The sequence below is a fragment of the Grampus griseus genome (assembly GCF_964374135.1).
Source record: "Grampus griseus genome assembly, chromosome: 1".
Lineage (NCBI taxonomy): Eukaryota > Metazoa > Chordata > Mammalia > Artiodactyla > Delphinidae > Grampus > Grampus griseus.
In genome coordinates, this window is record NC_139017.1 from 163,029,733 (window position 1) to 163,047,286 (window position 17,554).

The 17,554-nt window shown below is 55.9% G+C and overlaps 4 protein-coding genes across 5 annotated transcripts; 2 read left to right on the top strand and 2 right to left on the bottom strand.

The window, feature by feature from the left end:
- Positions 1–986: 986 nt before the first annotated feature.
- On the top strand, positions 987–1,464 carry ZNF593OS (ZNF593 opposite strand; the record flags this gene model as incomplete). Its single annotated transcript, XM_082678033.1, has 2 exons — positions 987–1,031; positions 1,318–1,464. 2 exons carry the CDS (start codon positions 987–989, stop codon positions 1,462–1,464), a joined length of 192 nt encoding a protein of 63 aa, XP_082534159.1.
- Positions 1,465–1,823: 359 nt separating this feature from the next.
- Positions 1,824–2,700, bottom strand: ZNF593 (zinc finger protein 593). Its single transcript, XM_082653270.1, has 3 exons — positions 2,478–2,700; positions 2,180–2,242; positions 1,824–2,088 (listed from the first exon to the last, which is right to left on the bottom strand). The coding sequence occupies exons 1-3, from the start codon at positions 2,675–2,677 to the stop codon at positions 1,947–1,949; spliced, it is 405 nt and encodes a 134-aa protein (XP_082509396.1). The 5' UTR covers positions 2,678–2,700; the 3' UTR covers positions 1,824–1,946.
- Positions 2,701–4,070: 1,370 nt separating this feature from the next.
- Positions 4,071–7,506, top strand: LOC309836329 (uncharacterized protein C1orf232; the record flags this gene model as incomplete). 2 transcript variants are annotated; one of them, XM_082676291.1, is made up of 4 exons in its annotated part: positions 4,071–4,177; positions 5,460–5,559; positions 5,671–5,768; positions 7,191–7,506. In XM_082676291.1, 4 exons carry the CDS (start codon positions 4,071–4,073, stop codon positions 7,504–7,506), a joined length of 621 nt encoding a protein of 206 aa, XP_082532417.1. The 2 variants fall into 2 exon arrangements, with proteins under 2 accessions (XP_082532417.1, XP_082532418.1); XM_082676292.1 differs by having other exon boundaries at positions 4,071–4,154; positions 5,476–5,559.
- Positions 7,507–8,181: 675 nt separating this feature from the next.
- Positions 8,182–11,722, bottom strand: FAM110D (family with sequence similarity 110 member D). Its single transcript, XM_082659243.1, has 2 exons — positions 11,670–11,722; positions 8,182–9,868 (listed from the first exon to the last, which is right to left on the bottom strand). The coding sequence occupies exons 1-2, from the start codon at positions 11,675–11,677 to the stop codon at positions 8,962–8,964; spliced, it is 915 nt and encodes a 304-aa protein (XP_082515369.1). The 5' UTR covers positions 11,678–11,722; the 3' UTR covers positions 8,182–8,961.
- Positions 11,723–17,554: the final 5,832 nt, after the last annotated feature.

The window sequence follows — 17,554 nt, forward strand, 5'->3', positions numbered from 1 at the left end:
ACCTCAGACAGCTTTCTTTTTTTTTAATGTTATTATTATTTATTTTTATTTATTTATTTTTGGCTGCATTGGGTCTTTGCTGCTGTGCACAGGCTTTCTCTAGTTGCGGCAATCGGGGGCTACTCTTCGTTGCGGTTCGCAGGCATCTCATTGTGGTGGCTTCTCTTGTTGCGGAGCACAGGCTCTAGGCATGTGGGCTTCAGTAGTTGTGTCACACGGGCTCAGTAGTTGTGGCTCGCGGGCTCTAGAGCGCAGGCTCAGTAGACGTGGTGCACAGGCTTAGTTGCTCTGCGGCACGTGGGATCTTCCCGGACCAGGGCTCAAACATGTGTCCCCTGCATTGGCAGGCGGATTCTTAACCACTGCACCACCAGGGAAGCCCTCAGACAGCTTTCTTAAGATGCAGATCTTTTATTATTGTCCCCAAGCTGAGGTAAGGAAGTCCCTACAAGAACTCCATCTTGGGGAAAGGGGTGGAATGTGCCTTCCCCCAAGGTAGGTGTGGTTGATCCAACAGAAACCAAGTGAAAAAGGCCTATTCCTGTTTGGAGGGGGTGCTAATAAGGCACCCAACCCCTCCTTTGCTGAGAGCTGACTGGTGACATCCAATCGTCTGAGGTAGGGTTAGGGCCACGACCAGGGCTGGGAGGCCCTCCCATACCTGGTCCAGGCCTGAGACTTCTCAACACTGCCAGGCAAGGCCTCTCCTGCCTACCCGGCCTGGACTCCCTGGTGGGTGGGGGAGGTGCTGCTCAGGCCTGATGCTGATCTCTCCTGACAGCTGCTCCTAAGGCTGGCAGGGCGGGCAGGAGGGGGAAGGGACAGATTTAAAGGTCTAGCTGCCCCGCCCCCTGCCAGACCTGGGAAGGCAGACGCTGGTGAGCATCCTCTCTGTCCTGATTTCCGCTTCTTGGTACCATGAACGCCACTGGTCCTCATTCCCGCTTCCATCCCACAGGACATCAGGAAGACTAGCGGCACCCACCATGCGATTTCGACGCCTGACACCTGGCTACTTCCGAGTGCTACAGGTAAGCACCCCCAAATGGTGGCTTCTGGGACCGACCCCTTCCTCCCCCTACCATGGCTGGGATGATACCCAGCAGCCAGGCTGTCACGTTCCCTGCCGCCTGAGCAGCCAGGGCCCACATAGCCCACATAGGCAGTGAAGCGAGAGAGATTGGGGTGGAATCTCCCTGGGGCAGCAATGGTATCCATATCTCCTTGCCGCAGCTGTAGCTTCTCAGCCCCTTTCCACCCCCCACCTTCCCAGAAGTTTCAGCTGACCCCTCAGGTGGACCCTCTGTGCACCTCCAGATGCAGATAGCCGGGGACCTGAAGGCAGAGCCCCGGAGTCCGCTGGTGGGGATCGTGGCTGCACTGCTGGCTATCCTCGGGCTGGGCGGCTCCTGCTATGCTGTCTGGAAGATGGTGGGGCAGCGGCGGCCGCCACAGGCTCCATGATGAAGTAGGCAGCCTCTCACCTGGGCCCTGGGGGGTAGGTGACTCGCGGGGGCTACAATCTCAGAAGCCTACTTCTTTTCTGAGGGGGGGTCACTCCCTGCCCTCATTGGAAGGTAGTATAAACCTGATCCTACCCATCCCCCCCACACACCTGGGCTGCAATGGGGGGCTTCAGCTCAGATGCTAGGACCCCTGAGGGACGGAAAGGATGCAGGTTCTAAAGCTGAAGTAGGGAGCAAACACCCTGGGCCCTGTACACAGGAGTAGAGAGAAACCCTTACAGGGCTTGAATTTGGAGGAGTGGCCTGGAGGTTAGTGAGTCAGAGGCAAGCTCTCTTTATCCAGTTCTTTTATTGGGAGGGAGGGCACCCGGCAGAGGCCATCTACTTCCCAAACCAAAAGAGACTGGCATAGTCTCTCCCAGCCTGGCCCTTGCATCACTGTCCATGGGCAGCTCCTCTGCCTTGCATCCTCAGGCCATGTCAGGTAGACGTGTCCATCTCAGGGACCGCGGTGGATACTTCTGTGGGCACTGCCAGCCTTTGGGGAGGAACATAGGAACCCATACCCGCTGCCCTCTCTGCTTCTTCCTGACTGTAGGGCTCCACACTCAGCTGCTTCAGCCTGGGAAAAAGAATAGGAGTTGAGAGCTGACCAGATGCAAGCCCTGTCTGCCCGGGACACATCCATCAATCCTCTCCTTACTACTTCATACCTTTTCTTGTGGTCTTTGGATCGGAAGTGGGTCTTCAGGTTGGCAGAATCGATGAAGTACCTCCTGTAGGGATGGGGGGTAAGGAGGATAGTTAGAAGGTGATGCCTCTCAGGTACGCCTATTTCCCTGACTCTAGCTCATTCCCTGATGCTAGGCTCCGGGCTTGAAGGGATGGGAGGCCGGCAGACCCACTGGTCCCAGGAGAAGAGACCCTGCGCGTCCCGGGACCCGGATCTCACACCCCCGGCCCGTCCCGCGGACCCTTCTCCTCCTCAGGCTGGGCCCGGCCGTAACTCACGCGCAGGCCAGACAGCGATGCAGGCCGCCCCCTGGCAGGTCGGGATCGGGTTCCGCGCTTGGGTCTGGCCGGGGCCGTGCGGCAACCTGGAGCCGCAAATCGCGGTGAATCTCATCCAGGTCCGGCCGCCGCCGCTTCGCCTTCATCTGGCGGGCCAGGGAGTGCGCTCGGTGCGCGCCCGTCCGGCGGGAGCGACCCATGGCGGGTGACAGCAGGACTAGGGGTCCCAGAGCCGAGCTGGGAGAACACGTGTGGGCGCTTCCGGACTGCTCAATGACGCCTTGTGACGCCCTGGGAATGATCAGGCTCTGCCAGACCGCCTCTGATGACGTCACTTGCGCGGGCCGCGCCTCGAGCGCCCCCAGGCGGCCGTCGATGTCAGTGACGGAGCTCGGGGCCGGGCCCCACGAAGCGTCCTCTTCCGTCGCTGGAAGGGCAGGGTGGTGCGTGCCCTGGGGGGATGCCGGCCCGTCCGCTGCCCTGCCCGCCCCGCCTGGCCCACAGCACCGTCCTCTGGCCTTATCACCCCTTCCTGGTTCCCAGATCTTAGACTCCACGTTGCGCGTGTGGGCGGGGATACTGCATCTTTGGGAGGCACTGAAAAATGTCTGTGATGTTAATAAATTAATAAATGAACGAGAGTGAATAAGTTTGGGATCCCGGCCCCCACAGAAATACCTCTAGTCCCTGAGAAAGCCCTCGCCACTTCTCACCCCTCCCCAGTTATTCCTCCCCAGAGATCACAGTGCTTAGGCGTACTGTCAGACTCAAGAGGGGTCGGCTCCTCTCACAAGAAAAGGAGATGCTCCCAGAAGGACCTCCCATCTTTGAGCCCCTTCTCTGAGCCCTGGACTCCCAGGCGTGGGTTGGCATCAAAGGGAGAGATACAGCCCAAGTGTTGTGTGCTCAGAGTGGGGAGAGGGCCAGAGAGCCTTTTCCCATGCACCAGAGCCTGGTGCCTTCCAGGCTGACCAGAGGAACTCAGCAATAATTCAGGGGCTCCGGTTCTTTGGAACCTGTTGCCAGGAAACAGGGAGACCAGCACGTGCATCCCTGGGGAGAGGAATCAGTTTCCAGCCCAGACAAAGCGGTGAAATGTAAGCCCAGGGCACCGACTGGGAGCCTTGGGACCTTCCCACTCCAGTTCACAGAGGCTGAGTGCAGACATAGGGCAGAGCCCTGTTGAGGGCACAGCTGGTATGGCTACAGTCACAGGGGGAACCACTGTGGGTCCTGAGCACAAGGACATTGTAAATGGAATTCGTGAATGGAAGAGAATATTTCTGGAGCCATTCCAAATGATCAAATTCAAGAACTCCTAGGCCCAGGAAGGAGGCTTCTGTGGAGGGAGTCTTCATTATTCTTGGCGAATATGGGTCAAGACGAGGGGCTGAAGTGGCAGAAGCTGGCTCTCACCACAGACTCCTTTGGATCGGGTTCACCTGCTGGGCACTCTGCCATCTGGGGAGGCTGGTGCATCTTTAATGAGGTCACCTGATCCCTGGGACAGGCTCTCAGCCTCACCAAGTTCCTGGAGCCAGACACACTGGGTGCTTCCCGTGCCTGGGTGCCAGGCCCATTTCCCCTGCAGCCATGAACCAAACCTTCTGGAAAACCTACAAGTCCAAAGTGCTACAGACCCTGAGTGGGGAATCTGAGGAGGACCCGGCAGAGGAGGTGGGTAGTATCCTGCTTGCTGGGTGGGGCATGGGCAGAGGGGCAGCAGGAGTGAAAGATACTAAGGGCAAGGGACTGGCTATGAGAGAGAGAGAAAGAGAGATTTGTACAGAAGCAACTGTCAATTCATGGATGACCAATGGCACGGTGCAGTGTCAGAAAGTCAGGACGTTCCAGAAAACCAAGGAAGAAAAGACTTGGGGGGCACTGGAAGAGTGGCCACTGTCTCCAAAGATCTCAAGGGCTGCCACACGGAAGGGATCCTTTTAGGACCAATGCACAGTACCCACACAGATACACTCAGCTTGACACAACTTTCTAATGGGCAGAGCTGAGCAAAAGCAGGATGACTCACCTTGAGAGGAAGCAAGCCCCCGGGAAGTAGGGGAAGTGGCACTTGTACACTGAGGGTTACTGTAGCAGCAACAGAACAGAGCCATACTTGGCCCATGTTTATTCTGACATTTAAAAAGAAAAACTGAAAAGGCTCCAAAACAGCCTTACCTCTGGAGGCTGCGATAAATGGCAATTGCACAAACAGACATGGCAGAGGCAGGAACTAGTGCTGGGGTGTGTGTATGTCAGTGTGAACACGTGTCTGTCTACACAGGTTGGTGTCTAGGGCTGGCCCTGTGTAGAAGTGTCTGTGGGTCAGTATTGGGATTGGCGTCCATGTGGAACCCCCATTTAAGGTGTGTGTGCAGGTGTGAACTGGTTACAGGTGTTTTCAGGTGTGTTTTTGGGGGGCAGAAGTCTACAGAGGCATGCAGGCATTCGCAGGTACTATGTTTGTATGGCGTGTGTGTTTGGGCGTGTGTGAACATCTGTGTCTTGGTGTCTGGATGAGTGGAGAGGTTTTGTGTGCTGTGAGTGGGCCTCCGTGCAGCTGTCTTCAGTTGTGGAAGTGCACAGGTGTGAATGGTATAACTGTGTAAGTGTCCTTGTGTAGGTGCCTCACAGCACATATATCTGTGTACATACAGGGGAAGAGTTGTAGCCATGCGGAGGCACGCACCTGTACAGGTGTGTGTCTACACTGGCGTGCAAGCCCTTGTCCACATGTTTTGCATGTGTCTGTGGGTGGGCAGTATGTGAGCTCAAAGGTGTCTGTGGGGATTGACTGTACAGGAAATGTGTGACAGGTAGATTTGCGTAGAGGTACAGCTGCGTGTATTTTTGGAAGGTGTCAGGGGCCTAGGTGTGCGTCTTGTTCCATGGGGTTTGGAGGTGCCAGGTCTATGTGTACCAGGCTAGCAGTGGGGGAGGGAAGTCATATTCCTCTGGGGCCTCTCTCATGCTGGGTAGGGGTCTTGTGTCCCAGAAGGAGAACCCAGCGTTAGTGGAGTCTGAAGCAGCAGAACCAGCTGAAGAGGCCTTCAATCCCATGTCACAGCTGGCCCGCCGGGTGAGTTCTCCCTTCTTCCACCCCAACCCTGGGGAGCCTGGCAGAAGCTGCTGTGGAGTCCTGGGAGGTGGTGCTGGGGGCCCTCCTTGACTCCCAGCCCCTCTCTCCCAGGTTCAGGGGGTTGGGGTGAGAGGCTGGCTGACAATGTCGTCTCTGTTTAACAAAGAAGACGAGGACAAGCTGCTGCCACCAGAGCCCTGTGCTGACCAGTACGTGTGTGTGTTGAGGGGGTCTGGGATGGGCCTGGGGATCCCCTTCTCCCATGTCCTTTCCTCTGGTTTGTTTGTCTTTCTGACTACGGAGGACTGGGGAGGGCCAGCCCCTGGCTGTTTCTGTTTCTCTCAGCAGGAAAGAGGCCCAATCAGCATATCTGGGAGATTAGGTTAGATCCCAGGAGGAATTTACCAGCTGTTGGGATTGAGATGCTAAAAGGTATTACGGGCTCTCTCTCCCCATCCATGTGGGAGGGGTCATCTCCCTAGATGAAGGGAACCCAGGAGAGAAGTTTTAGGTGTTTGGAACAGAGAGTGGTTCAGATCAGTGGTTCCCAAGTATTGGTCTAAACCCTCATCCTCCCAGGGAACTTGAGACAAACTCAAATTCCCAGATCCTCCCTCAAAGATTTTGATTCAGCCGGTGTTGGCTGAGGTCTGGTATCTATATTTTCAGCGAGCTCCCTGAAGACTTGAGGACAATAGTTTAGGAACCACTGTCTTAGCAGGTCTTTGATGCTGGGGGCGTAGAGGGTCAGACCCGGGGCCTTGTCTTCCTCCTAGCTCTATTTTGGCACACACTTCATCTCTGCCCTTTCCTCCAGCCCAGTCACACTTCCCTTTTGGCATTCCCCTATTCCTTTCTTCCCTAGGTTCCCCCTGACCCACCCATCTCTCCTGCCCCAGGGTTCCTTTTCTCCCTCCCGCTCATCCCCTCTCCCTACCTCAAGCCTCATCACTGCTCCTTGATTGCCCTTTCCCCCACATCTACTTGCTACCTCCCTAGTTCCCCTCTCCCGTAAGCCTTTGATCTAGGCCTTTCTCCTTCCCTCGGGGTCGCTCCACCCATCCTTCTACCCAGCGACCCTCATTTTTCTGGACCCTCTTTTCCTCCATCCCGGAGCCAGAACCCTGTCCCCGCCCCGTCTCCTTCCCCAGGGCTCTGCCCTCGGGTTCCGGAACGACCGCCCCCAGAGTCTGACCCCGCCCCCTCCCCGGATCTAACGTTCCCATTCGGGTCCCACAGTCTCTTCGCATCCTTCCGCCCGCCCCTCTCTCAGGGCTCCTCCTCCTCCACCTTCCCAGACCCTGCGCCTCTGGCTCCCCTCCTCTGGCCTCGCCCCTCTCCTCTACCCTAAACCCCTGACCCCAGCTCTCTCCCCAGGGATCCTGATCCCGGTCCCCTCTTCCCAGACCCCTCACCTAATCCCCTGACCCTGTCCCACCCCAGCCCCCTTTCCCAATGCCTCTGAGCCTCCCCCTTGCCTCCAGGCCCTGCCGCCTGTCTCCCGGGCCCCTCCAGCCCTTGACCTCACCCGGGCCCCACTGGCCCCACTACTGGTCCCGTGACCCCGCCTCCTGTCCTTTGTCCTCTCCGGGGCCTCTCGGCCAGCCCCTGACCCCGCCTCTCTCCTGCAGCCCGCTGGCGGCGCAGCCCTCCTCTCAGGAGGCGGCGGAGACGCGCGGGACCGGGTTCTGGGACGTGTTCGCCAGCAGGTGGCGGCAGCAGCAACAGCAGCAGCAGCAGCAGCAGCAGCAGCAGCAGCAGGAGGCGGCGGCAGCGTCCATGCTGAGCGGCGCGGAACCCACTCCGGATCGGGACCCTGAAGCCGGGGACGAGGCCGCCGAGCGCCCCGAGCCGCGGGAAGCCGATCCCGCAGCCGGCTTCAAGTGGGGCTTTCTCACCCACAAACTGGCCGAGATGAGGGTGAAAGCTGCGCCCAAGGGCGACTAGTCTGCCGGCCTAACTGGGCGACCGCTCCTCCCCTCCCACGATAAAAAAAAAACCCTGGCCCGACACTCCGTATGACCACGTGCTTTTTTCCATACGGCGGGGAAGGCTGCTTTTGGGTAGGCAACCTCAGGGCAGGGTCCAGCTGGAGTGGTCCTCGCCTTCTCCCCCCACAAACATACAAGGATAAAATGACCAGAGACCTCTTAGGTATCAGGGTAGATTGTGTTCGATTTGGGGTACAACTTTCCAGGAATCTGGGGAACCCTAAAGGACAAGTCCCGCCGCCCTGTCCAGCCCCTTTTAATTCGACAAACGTTTCTTGTGGCCTTGCTACGTGGGCTGTCCCTGTACTAGGGGAAGGTCAGTGACTAACAAGAGAACCCAGACTACCAGCGGGTCCCACACAAGGTGATAAGTTGAGGCACAAAAATAAGGCTGTAGTTGGGAGCTCAGAGGAGATGACCCCGGCTGGGAAATTCAGGAGTTCCTGAGAGAGAATGCGTATATGTAATCTTAGAAGGATGAGTGGAGAGAAAGGGGAAGGTAACCCAGGCAAAGGGAGAAGGCCGTGAACAAAGACTTACAGGTGTGAACGTGTGAGGAAACAGGTGACCTTTTTTGTCTTTGAGGGAAAGGAAGACGGTGACAAGATGTGAGGCTGCGGGTTGCAAAGGCCTGGTTTGAAGAGTCCTTTATTGTCCTCGATTCTGGATCCTCCACATCTCAGCCCTTCATATCTAGTAACCAAAATGGGTAGCAAAGCTCCAGGAATGGGAGCCTTCAGGGGCTGGTGAACCCCAGATTTCTGGAGCAGACCCCTCCCCAAAACTCCCCAAACGCGCGATTCCTGGCTCCCAGCTCTAATTTGGACCCTCCTGGAGGGGGTCGGTGGCGGAGACGATCATAATAGTGTTAGTACTAATTCGGTGGTGGTCATAGCGGCTTCGTTTATTGAGCACTTCCTATATGCCAGGAACTTTGCCAAGCGCTTTGTGACCATTTCAAATATACTTTGATCACCGAGGGGTGTGTCTGCGGTCCCGAGAGGCACAGTCTGCCTGGAACCCACACTCCAAAACCCTCGCGCGTCTGCTCTGTAATCCAGCCTCTCGACTCCTTTAAATAACTTTTTGACTTTATTCAGCAGGTTCTCTGATCTCCCACCCGAGTCTTCACTCGCCCAGTCTTCACTAGCCTCCCGGCCTCCACAGGGGCCACGAGGCCGCCCCCTCCCCGTCCGCCGCCTGCGCTGGGAAGGGCCTTCGGGATCTTTTTGTCCCATCCTCCCAAGGTTCACGAGGGGAAACCGAGATCCAAAGGGAAGGGTTTGCCCAAAAGCACCCGGCGCGTGAGAGGCAGGGTGTCCCCGCCCATGCCTGGGTCCAGCCCCGCGCTCACCCCTTGCCCTTCCCCGGACCCCGGACTCCACCAGAGCCTGCTCACGAGCGGCGGCTGTCACACCTCGGACTCGCGCGGCGGGCCGCGGGCGCGCTGGCAGCCGTACAGCCACTGGATGACGCGCGCGTTGCGCTCCACCACCGACACCTGGGGGCGCCCGTCCCGCGCCGAGCCCGCCGCTTCCGAGCCACCGCACTCCGCACGGTCCCGGCGTTCTGCGCCGCCGTCGCTGGACGTCCAGTCGCTGGCGTCCCCAGAGCCGGGCGGCGGCGACGTTCCGGGCTGGGGGCTGGCGTCGGCGCCCCAGCTCTGCGGAGAGAAGCGCTCGGCGCCCAGCACCTCCACCAGCGCGCGCTCCAGACCGCAGTAGTTGAAGAAGCGCTCCTTCTCCGACAGGGGCAGCGAGCACGTGGGGCACAATGCCCGCTTTCCCGCTGCGTCTGGGGCATCTTGGGGAGCGGCCCAACCCCCAGGAGCCGCGGGTCGCTCCGTTGAGCCTGGGCTGCTTGAAGCGACGTCTCGGGGGGCGCCCAGGAAGAGGCGACGCACGAGCCCCTGGCCCTTGGCGTTCTCTTTGTTCACTGAAGCCTTGCATTCGCGCTTCTGGCGGTAGAATATGAGGGAATCAGGCCTTGGCAGCCGCCTGCCACTGCCCCGGCGGGCAGGTCTGGGCGTCCTGGGCGATGGAGGGGGCCCCAGCTCGTTGCAGGGGTGCGGGGTGAGCGGCCCGGGACCCCCACGCAGAGCTGGCTCCTGGCGTCGCGCTATCACTTGGTGCGTCTTGACATACTTGGCTTTGTCGGCCTCCAGCCTCTCCACAGCGCTGGGGGTCCGTCCCCTGGATGGGGTGGAGGGAGAGGCCAGGAGCATCTTAGCAGAACTGGGCAGGACAGTGCCCCATAAGCCACTGGAGGTAGGCAGATAGTTGAGGAGCTGAGAGCAATTGGCTGGGGCCTCCTGGGACCTGTGGAGAAAGAGGAATGGTCAGGGGGAGAGTAGGAAATGTCCCTGCCCCTCTCCTGCAGGCATTCCTGGGAATAGGCTCAGCCAGCCACCCCTCCCCCATCCAAGTCAGCCAGGTGCCATGCCCAGGGGGCAGAGGCTCAGGTATCCCTCCCACGCCTATCCCTCAGAGACAATGGGCAGGGGCTCCCTGGCCACCCAGAAGCATATGCCCCTTTGAGGGTGCCCCATTCTGGCCACAGGGCCATGCCAAGCAGGCATCGGCAAGCAGGACACTTGGAAAAGGAAATGGGGCTGGTCCCTGCCCAATTCCCGACAGTAGCCTCAACCGGAAAAAATACCTCTTCCCAACCTAGCAACTTTGAGTCCAAGACAAGGAGGCTTCCCAGCCACATGCTGGCTCCAGCAGGACCCACCCATCCCGCCCCCAAACACAGAGGTCAGGGATATAACCACAGGGTAGGAGCCTCCAGTAATTGCAGCCAACTGCCCTACCCAGGCCCAGCAGGGCCATCAGGGAAAGAGGGAGGTGGTCACCAGGTCACTTCAGCCAGCTACCTGCCACCTGCTCTGTGCCCCTGCGAAGGGAATTCCACAATGCCCAACTGTATACCTTGTTTACCTCTGCATTTCCATTTCATAGAAGAGAAAACTGGCCCAGGGAGGAGGAGGCTTGTTCAGGCCTTACTGAGAGTTTGGGCCCAGGACTGGAACCCAGATCTCTTTGCTTTACAGTCCAGAACTAGTTCCAAATGAGTATCTCACTTGCCTATCAAAACTTTCCTCTATGTTTTGCTTCTATTCCTGCTGCTGTAAAACCAAGCACTTTCTGCTAGAGATTGGCCCCTTATCTCACTAAAAATTTCCTTCCACTAATTCTTCCCAATAACCTGCGCTCCCAGAAATCTGCCCTCAGGGTCCCTCGTCCTAAAACCCCGTGACCCTTCTCATCCAGCTCCCTTCTGCTGGGAAAGGGGGGCCGGAGGGGTTGTAAATCAAGAGCTGACAGTTCCCCTGGCAGTAACAGAATGGGCCACCCACACGGCTCAGTACACTCTACCCCATCCCTATTTCCCTGCTCCCCCCATCCTCCATTCAGCTGAGAGGGACACATCAGTTCTGGGGGCTGAGGAGACCTCGGGTCTGCAGGCAACAAAGGAACAGAACTTGCCAGGGATGGAGGAAGGGGCCTTGGGGCAGAGACTGCCAACCCTACCCACCCCAGGGCAGCCTGTGTGTACACACACACACACACACACACACACACACACACACACACACACCCATCTAGGGTCTAGCAGGTCAGTCCATAGGTAGTTGGTGACTGGGAAACCAGGCAACAAGGAAAGCCTGGCAGTGCCCTCCTTCCTGCCTCCCAAGGACTAAACTTGGCAATAGGTCAGATTCCAAGGTCCCAGGAGGGCACTGTGCTTGTCTGACCTCAAGGGTACCCTCCTGTCCCCTCCTTCTCTTCCGAGCCCTGAGCAGGCGGCTATAAAAAGTTCCTAAACACAGGGACCAAAATAGTTTGCTGTCCACTGCCTCTTCCCTGCCTTCTGGGCTGCCTTGGTGCCCAACCACAGACATTCCACCCTAGAAGCCTGGCAGACATCTTTGCGCCCGCCATCCCTTTGCCCACCCTCTCCCGGTACTGGGGTTAGTGGTCCGAACTTTGCCCAAGCATTTGGCTTTGGACGCAGATGCAGGCTAGGGGACTGTGCTCCCTGGCTTGGTGCCAGCCTCCTTGCCCTTGGGTCCCTGGGTGCCCTCCCACCCCAGCCCTGGGCTCAGGATGCACTCACCTCTGCATGGTGAGGCTGAATGCCAGGGTCCCCAGGCAGGTCCAGACTGAAGGCAGGAGGGACAGCAGGGACTGGAAGTAACTTTGGTGGCAGCCAAACCTCACTCTACACAGGAAAAGCCAAGAGAGCCTCCACCCCCCCAGGTTAACCCTTGCCTTCCTGACCTGGAGCCTGGCCTCTGTTAACTCCTTCCTGGTCACAGTCTCAGTGCTGGAGAGGACCTTTGGACCACGTCCAGCTCCTTTACTTTATAGATGGTCATACGGTCCCTGACAGGTTAAGTGATTTTCACAGAGGCACAGTGAGCTTGGGGCACAGCCAGCACCCCAAACAAGGTCTCCTGATTCCCAAGCTTCCTCCAGAGCCTGGGGTGGGGACATGAGATTCACGTGGGGTCAGCCCCCTCTGCTGGGCCTTGGCAGGTCATCCTCATTCAGATGAGAAGGCGCAGGGTTCTAGTTAACCAGCTTTTTCCCTCTGTAGCAGGTTTAGACCTGTCCCGGTCCAGGTGTGTGGATGGTGTCAAGCTTGCTCTCCCAAGGGGTGAGGCCAGGAATCTGCAACCTAAAGGCGGGGGGCAGTGGTGCTGCAGATGTGCCGGGTGAGCCCCTCCCAGCAAGTCTTGTCATGAAGGTCACAAGGGAGCCCATTGGAGCTGCCTCTGCTCAAGGTCCTCTGATGGCAAATGGGATTGTCTGGGAAGAGGGTGATGAAGGGATGATTCTGGGGCCAAGCCTGGGTAAAGGACCCCCTTCCTTCTCTGCCCCCATTGGGAAATTCTAGAGCTAGCACAGCTTCTTATTTGACACCTCATGTCTTCAGGGGGAGCCCTGGCTCCACAACGCTGGTTCCAAGAGAGCCCCTCTTCTCTCCCCAGTGGGTAAACTCTGCAGTACCCAGAGCTCAAAGACCAATGTCCTTGCCAAGCGGTTCTTGCACCACCACCCCATGGCCACTTTTCACAAATCCCTTTCCCTCCCTTCTAGCACTTTTTAATGTTTGCAAAGCACATTCACACCTGTGCTCTCTGATCTCCTTTGTCCCTCCCAAGGACCCTAAACAGAGGACCCAGCAGGAGTGACCACCCCACTTTATGGGTAAGGAAACAGGATTAAAGGGGGGTACTTAATTCCAACCCCAAATCCACTCTTTCCAATGCACCCTCTGCCTGTCAAGTAAGGTAATAAGTCTGAAAACCAGAAGGCCCATCTCCTGGTAAGAGATTTTTATTACCTAGTTAGAGGGAGTATTTTTTTGTTGTTCATGATAGATAGTTCCATATTGTGTTGTTACAGCACTCTACGAAATGCTCCCGTATACATGATCACAATTCATCCCCAGGACTATGTTTCGGAAGTAGGTTTGTTATTTTCTCCATTTGACTGCTAAAGAGACTGAGGCTCAGATACGTGAAATGACTCACCCAAGCTCACACAGTTAGGAAGAACAATTAATTTTTATTGAGAGACTAATATATCCTAGGGCACTGTTCTGAGTACTTCACACAATGATTAACACATTTAATCCTCAAAACAACCCAATTATTTTCCTAATTTTATAGATGAAGTTTGCAGGTGCAGGCCAGTAGCCCTGAGATCTGGTCATGAAGGGGTTAAGCATGAGGCCGGGCAGGGCCCAGCTGGGATGCTGTCAATGGCAGGAAACCTGGCCTGTGAAGGAGGGGGAGGATGGGGCTGTTGTGTCTGACTCTTATACAACCCCCATCCCTTTGGTCTTAAAGGAGCATCCGGGTTGGGTGGCAGGGCAGGCCGGGGCCTCCTTCTCAGCTCCAGACAGATACTGGGCTACAGAAAGAGGGGGATTCAGAGTGCAACGCAGGTGCTGCCCTGGGGTAGCCCCCAGTCCGATGAGGGTGACTAAAAGTGAGCCCACCTCCCCTCAGGAGTGCTCAGAGTAGGGAGACACAGCCCCAGCCCTGGGAGTCCCCAGTCAGAAGGGCCAGACACAGCCCTGCCCTCAGGAGTCTGGGGGTGGGGACTGGTCAAAGAGCCCTGCTTTCAGGAGCTCCCAGTCTGAGGGGTGACGGTACCCTATCCCAGGATGTCAATAGACACATACTACCGTCCTGGAGAGCAGAGTCGTGGGGGCGAGGTTTGAATGGACTGGCTCTCGGCTGAGAGAGCCCTGAAGGAGTCAGCCCTGAAAGAGGTGGGAGGTGGAGGAGATCATGAGAGATCCAGCTGCCTGCCCTGCCTGTCGCTTGGTCACACTTGACTTGAATCGGATCATCTGTCTTTCTGGTCATGGGTCCCCAGGGAGAGCCTTAAAGTGACTCCTTCTGGCCCTAGAGCCAGGACCTTTGTTGAGGGGGGAGGCCAAATCCAAGGGATGTTTCCTTCCTATTTCCGAGCTCATTCCCGGATCACCTTGAGGATGAGGGTAGATGGGAATGGCTGAGTCAGAACTGGCTCCTTCCAGGAGAGGGTGGTGGGAGGATGGGGACACATCTCTGGTCAGTGTCAGGAGTGATGAGGACAGGTCGGGAGACCCTTCAGCTCCAGCCTCAGGCCCCAGATCCACACTGTCGCAGAGGAGAAATGTGTCACTTCCCTCACCAGCCAGCTACTGCCCTCTCACCACAGGCAACCACACCTCGGTGCCTCTGGTTCTAATCCTGGTCAGTCAGTCACTGGCTCTGTGGCCTCAGGCAAGAACTTAACCTCTCTGAGTTTCCTTCTGTGTAAAATGAGAGCAAGACCAGCTTTTGTGTGGCACAAAGAAGTGGTGCCTGAGAAAGCACCTGGTGCGTCAGGTGCTTGTAAATTTCAGGAGTCTTGGCTTCTCAGGTCCCGCCCTCCAGCGCCTTCCCCGACACTGACGGCCTAAGTCTTTTTTTCTAATCCCACAGTCTCACTCTCAGCCACATCACCAAGTCGTTTTGAACACTGCCCTGTGCAAGCAGATGGGCCAGACCTGGCTTTTGCTCTCAGGGAGCTCACCCTGCTGCAGGGGTGGGGGGAACAGAAGTGTGAAGGACTGATCACAGCTCAAGTGTGAGCAGCGCTGCTGTTACAAAGCTGAACAAAGCAGGGCACATGGGGGGCATCTGTTCTGCCCGGGCTGGGGTGGGAAGCTTTCAAAGAGGAGGGGGCATCAGATCTGGGTCTGGAGGGGATTTCTGATGGGGGTGGGATGGGAGGGAGGGGAGGCTGTAGAGGGCAGGGTCGGGGGGGGGCGCCGTGTCGTTGAGGGAGGGATGGTGAGAGCAATAGGCTAAGGGGACGGCAGGAGCCCGGGTCTCAGTGAGGGCAAGAGGCTAGGGAAGGCGGCTGCTGAGAGGGAAGGGGGGCCGGTGCTCAAGAGGGCTTAGAGAGAAGAGGGGGTGCAGGGAAGAGAGGGGTTTCTGTGAGGAGATGGGTGCAGGGAGGCGATGGGGACACCGAGGAAAGGCAGGCTCAGTGAGAGAAGGGGGCTTAGAGGAGAGGTGGGGCCTCAGGGCAGGGGACGGGGGTTCGGTGGGAGGTGGAGAGTTCAGAGAGAGGGAGGGGCTCAGGCTGGGGTCTGTAACGCCCGGCACCACAGGAGGAGCCCCCCTCCGCCGGCCGTGGGTGAGCCCCGCACAGATTAGAGCCGCTATCCCCTAATTCCGGGCTTTCCGTTTCGGAAGGAATCTCGACCACAACAATAGCCTGGCTCCCGCGCCCTCTCCCTCCGAGGGGTGTGGCTTCTGGGCAGAGCCGGCGCCGCCTGCTGCCCGCTACTCGCCGCGGGGGCGGCCGAAGAGGGGAGGAGGGTGTCATTAAACATTTTTCCCCCGGAACACCTACAAGATGCTAACGAACAACGGAAATAAAACAGATAGGATTTCTGCTCTCAGGAGCTTACAACCTAGAGTTAGAACAAAACCAACTGCGTTTACTGAGGGTTTACTCTGTGCTAGGCGCTCTGCTAGTGCTTGACTCTCAGTACCTCTCTTACTCCTCACAAAACCCCATGTGACGTGGTGAGTAAACAGAGGCAGAGAGAGGCAAAGTAACTCACCTAGGGTCACACAGCTTGCAGATGGTAGAGCTGGGACTCCAGAGCCGGCTCTTACCCACTGAGCAGCACAGCCTGCCTCGATTCTACCCCTCAGGCGGGGCTCAAGCAAGTCTGCTCTCCCTGCCCGCTGGCCCTCCTGCCTTGCTTATCTGTTGGCTGGGCAGGACTTCAAGTCTTCTGGACCCAAGCAAGGATTGGAAGGAGGTCAGCCCCAACTGCATTGTGCTCCAGGCCTTATCACCTACACTTGCATCATCCCATCTTTATCAACATCTCCAGCATTCCACCTTCCACCACTGTCTTCACCAAGTGGCCTTTAGATAGAGCACAAGGAACAAAAAGCATCCAGTCTACACTAAGGAAAGTAGAGGAACACGTGGAAGGGACTCAGGGGCTTCTCATAGAAAGCAATGGCAAGAAATCTATCCTCCTACCTTGACAAATACACTTTCATAATGACACACTGAAAAATATGTTTTGATTTTTTTATACAGAGAAAGTCATCAAAGTACCAAAGATGATTGAATTTAATTATCATTGAGCATACAGGGGTGTTTTGTTTGATGAGGGTCAGCAATGTTAGATGAGTGAAAAAACAAAGATGTGAATAATTAACAAATTATTATATCTTCATTCCATAAAACCTAGTTTTCTTGCTTTGATTTCAGCAAAATTACCAATTGTGTTGCTATAATTAAATTTTCACATAATTTGTATTCTGCTGATAGTAATGTCTAATTAGACCACCTTTCCTTAGTCTGGTTATTTTTTTTTCAGGTTTTTAAAATTTCAATTTGAGGAAACTTTGTTCTGCTGAGGTAGTAGCAGTTAGAATTGAAAATAAATTTTCAATACTTAATACTTAAATTTAGAGATGAATTATAAGTGTTACATAACATGTTCAAATATTTAAATGGTGTGTATATGATAAATTATCATCAGCACAGAACATATTACAATGTATCTTAATGACATCATATAAATCCCTATATCTTACATCACGACTTTTACCATCTCATTAAGCAATGTCTAGATTCATAACAGTAGAGAATCGGCAAGAATATATCTTCCATATTATGCTTCACCTTCATTTACAAATTTAAGTGTAAAATGCATTGTTTAATGCTGCAGAACGTTCCTCAGCCATCATACGCTACTATGGCAAATACCACACTACCCACTGGAACACGAAGTGAAGCAAGAAAATGGATGCTAGCGTTTTCTGGGAAACAATACTTCCTTATGAAGGAATCTACACATTCATGCTCCCTGAGAGGAAAGATTTGACCAGTTAATTAATCTGCATTTTCTCTTACCTAAGGGCTTTCCCCAGTCTCCCCCACACTCCAAACAGTGGCTGGCTGCAATTTCAGCAGCAGTGGAAACCTTCCGGCAGAGCGATGCAATCGTCTTTTGTTTGGAGGACGAGGCAAGAGGTGTGGAGAAACGTCTGTTTCCCTGGGGCTGAATGGTGTTAGGGCTGAGTAGATGCTAAGGGTTTGAGTTTACACTGTGCAGCGCTGAGCACTGTGTCCTGAGTGGCAGATGCCCATGTGGTCCTTAATAAATGACTTTTGGGGTACTTTTTATATCAAGGGCCCTTTATGGGTGGGAGCCTCTCTGGTCACTTGTAAACGTAGCACTGAGCTATGGCCACGGAGGTGTTGTGTCACACTGAACATACCCGAAGGTGAGGACCTACCCTTTTATACGTGAAGAGGGCAATTCCCAGAGAAAGTGGAGGTTGAGGACTAGGCGGACACCCCAAGAGGTGGGCATTATAACCACCGTCTCTCACACCACCATTGCATTATAACCAACACCTTAACATCACCACCCGATTATAACCGCCACCTTCTCCAGGGCCGTTGTCAGGTTCCCCA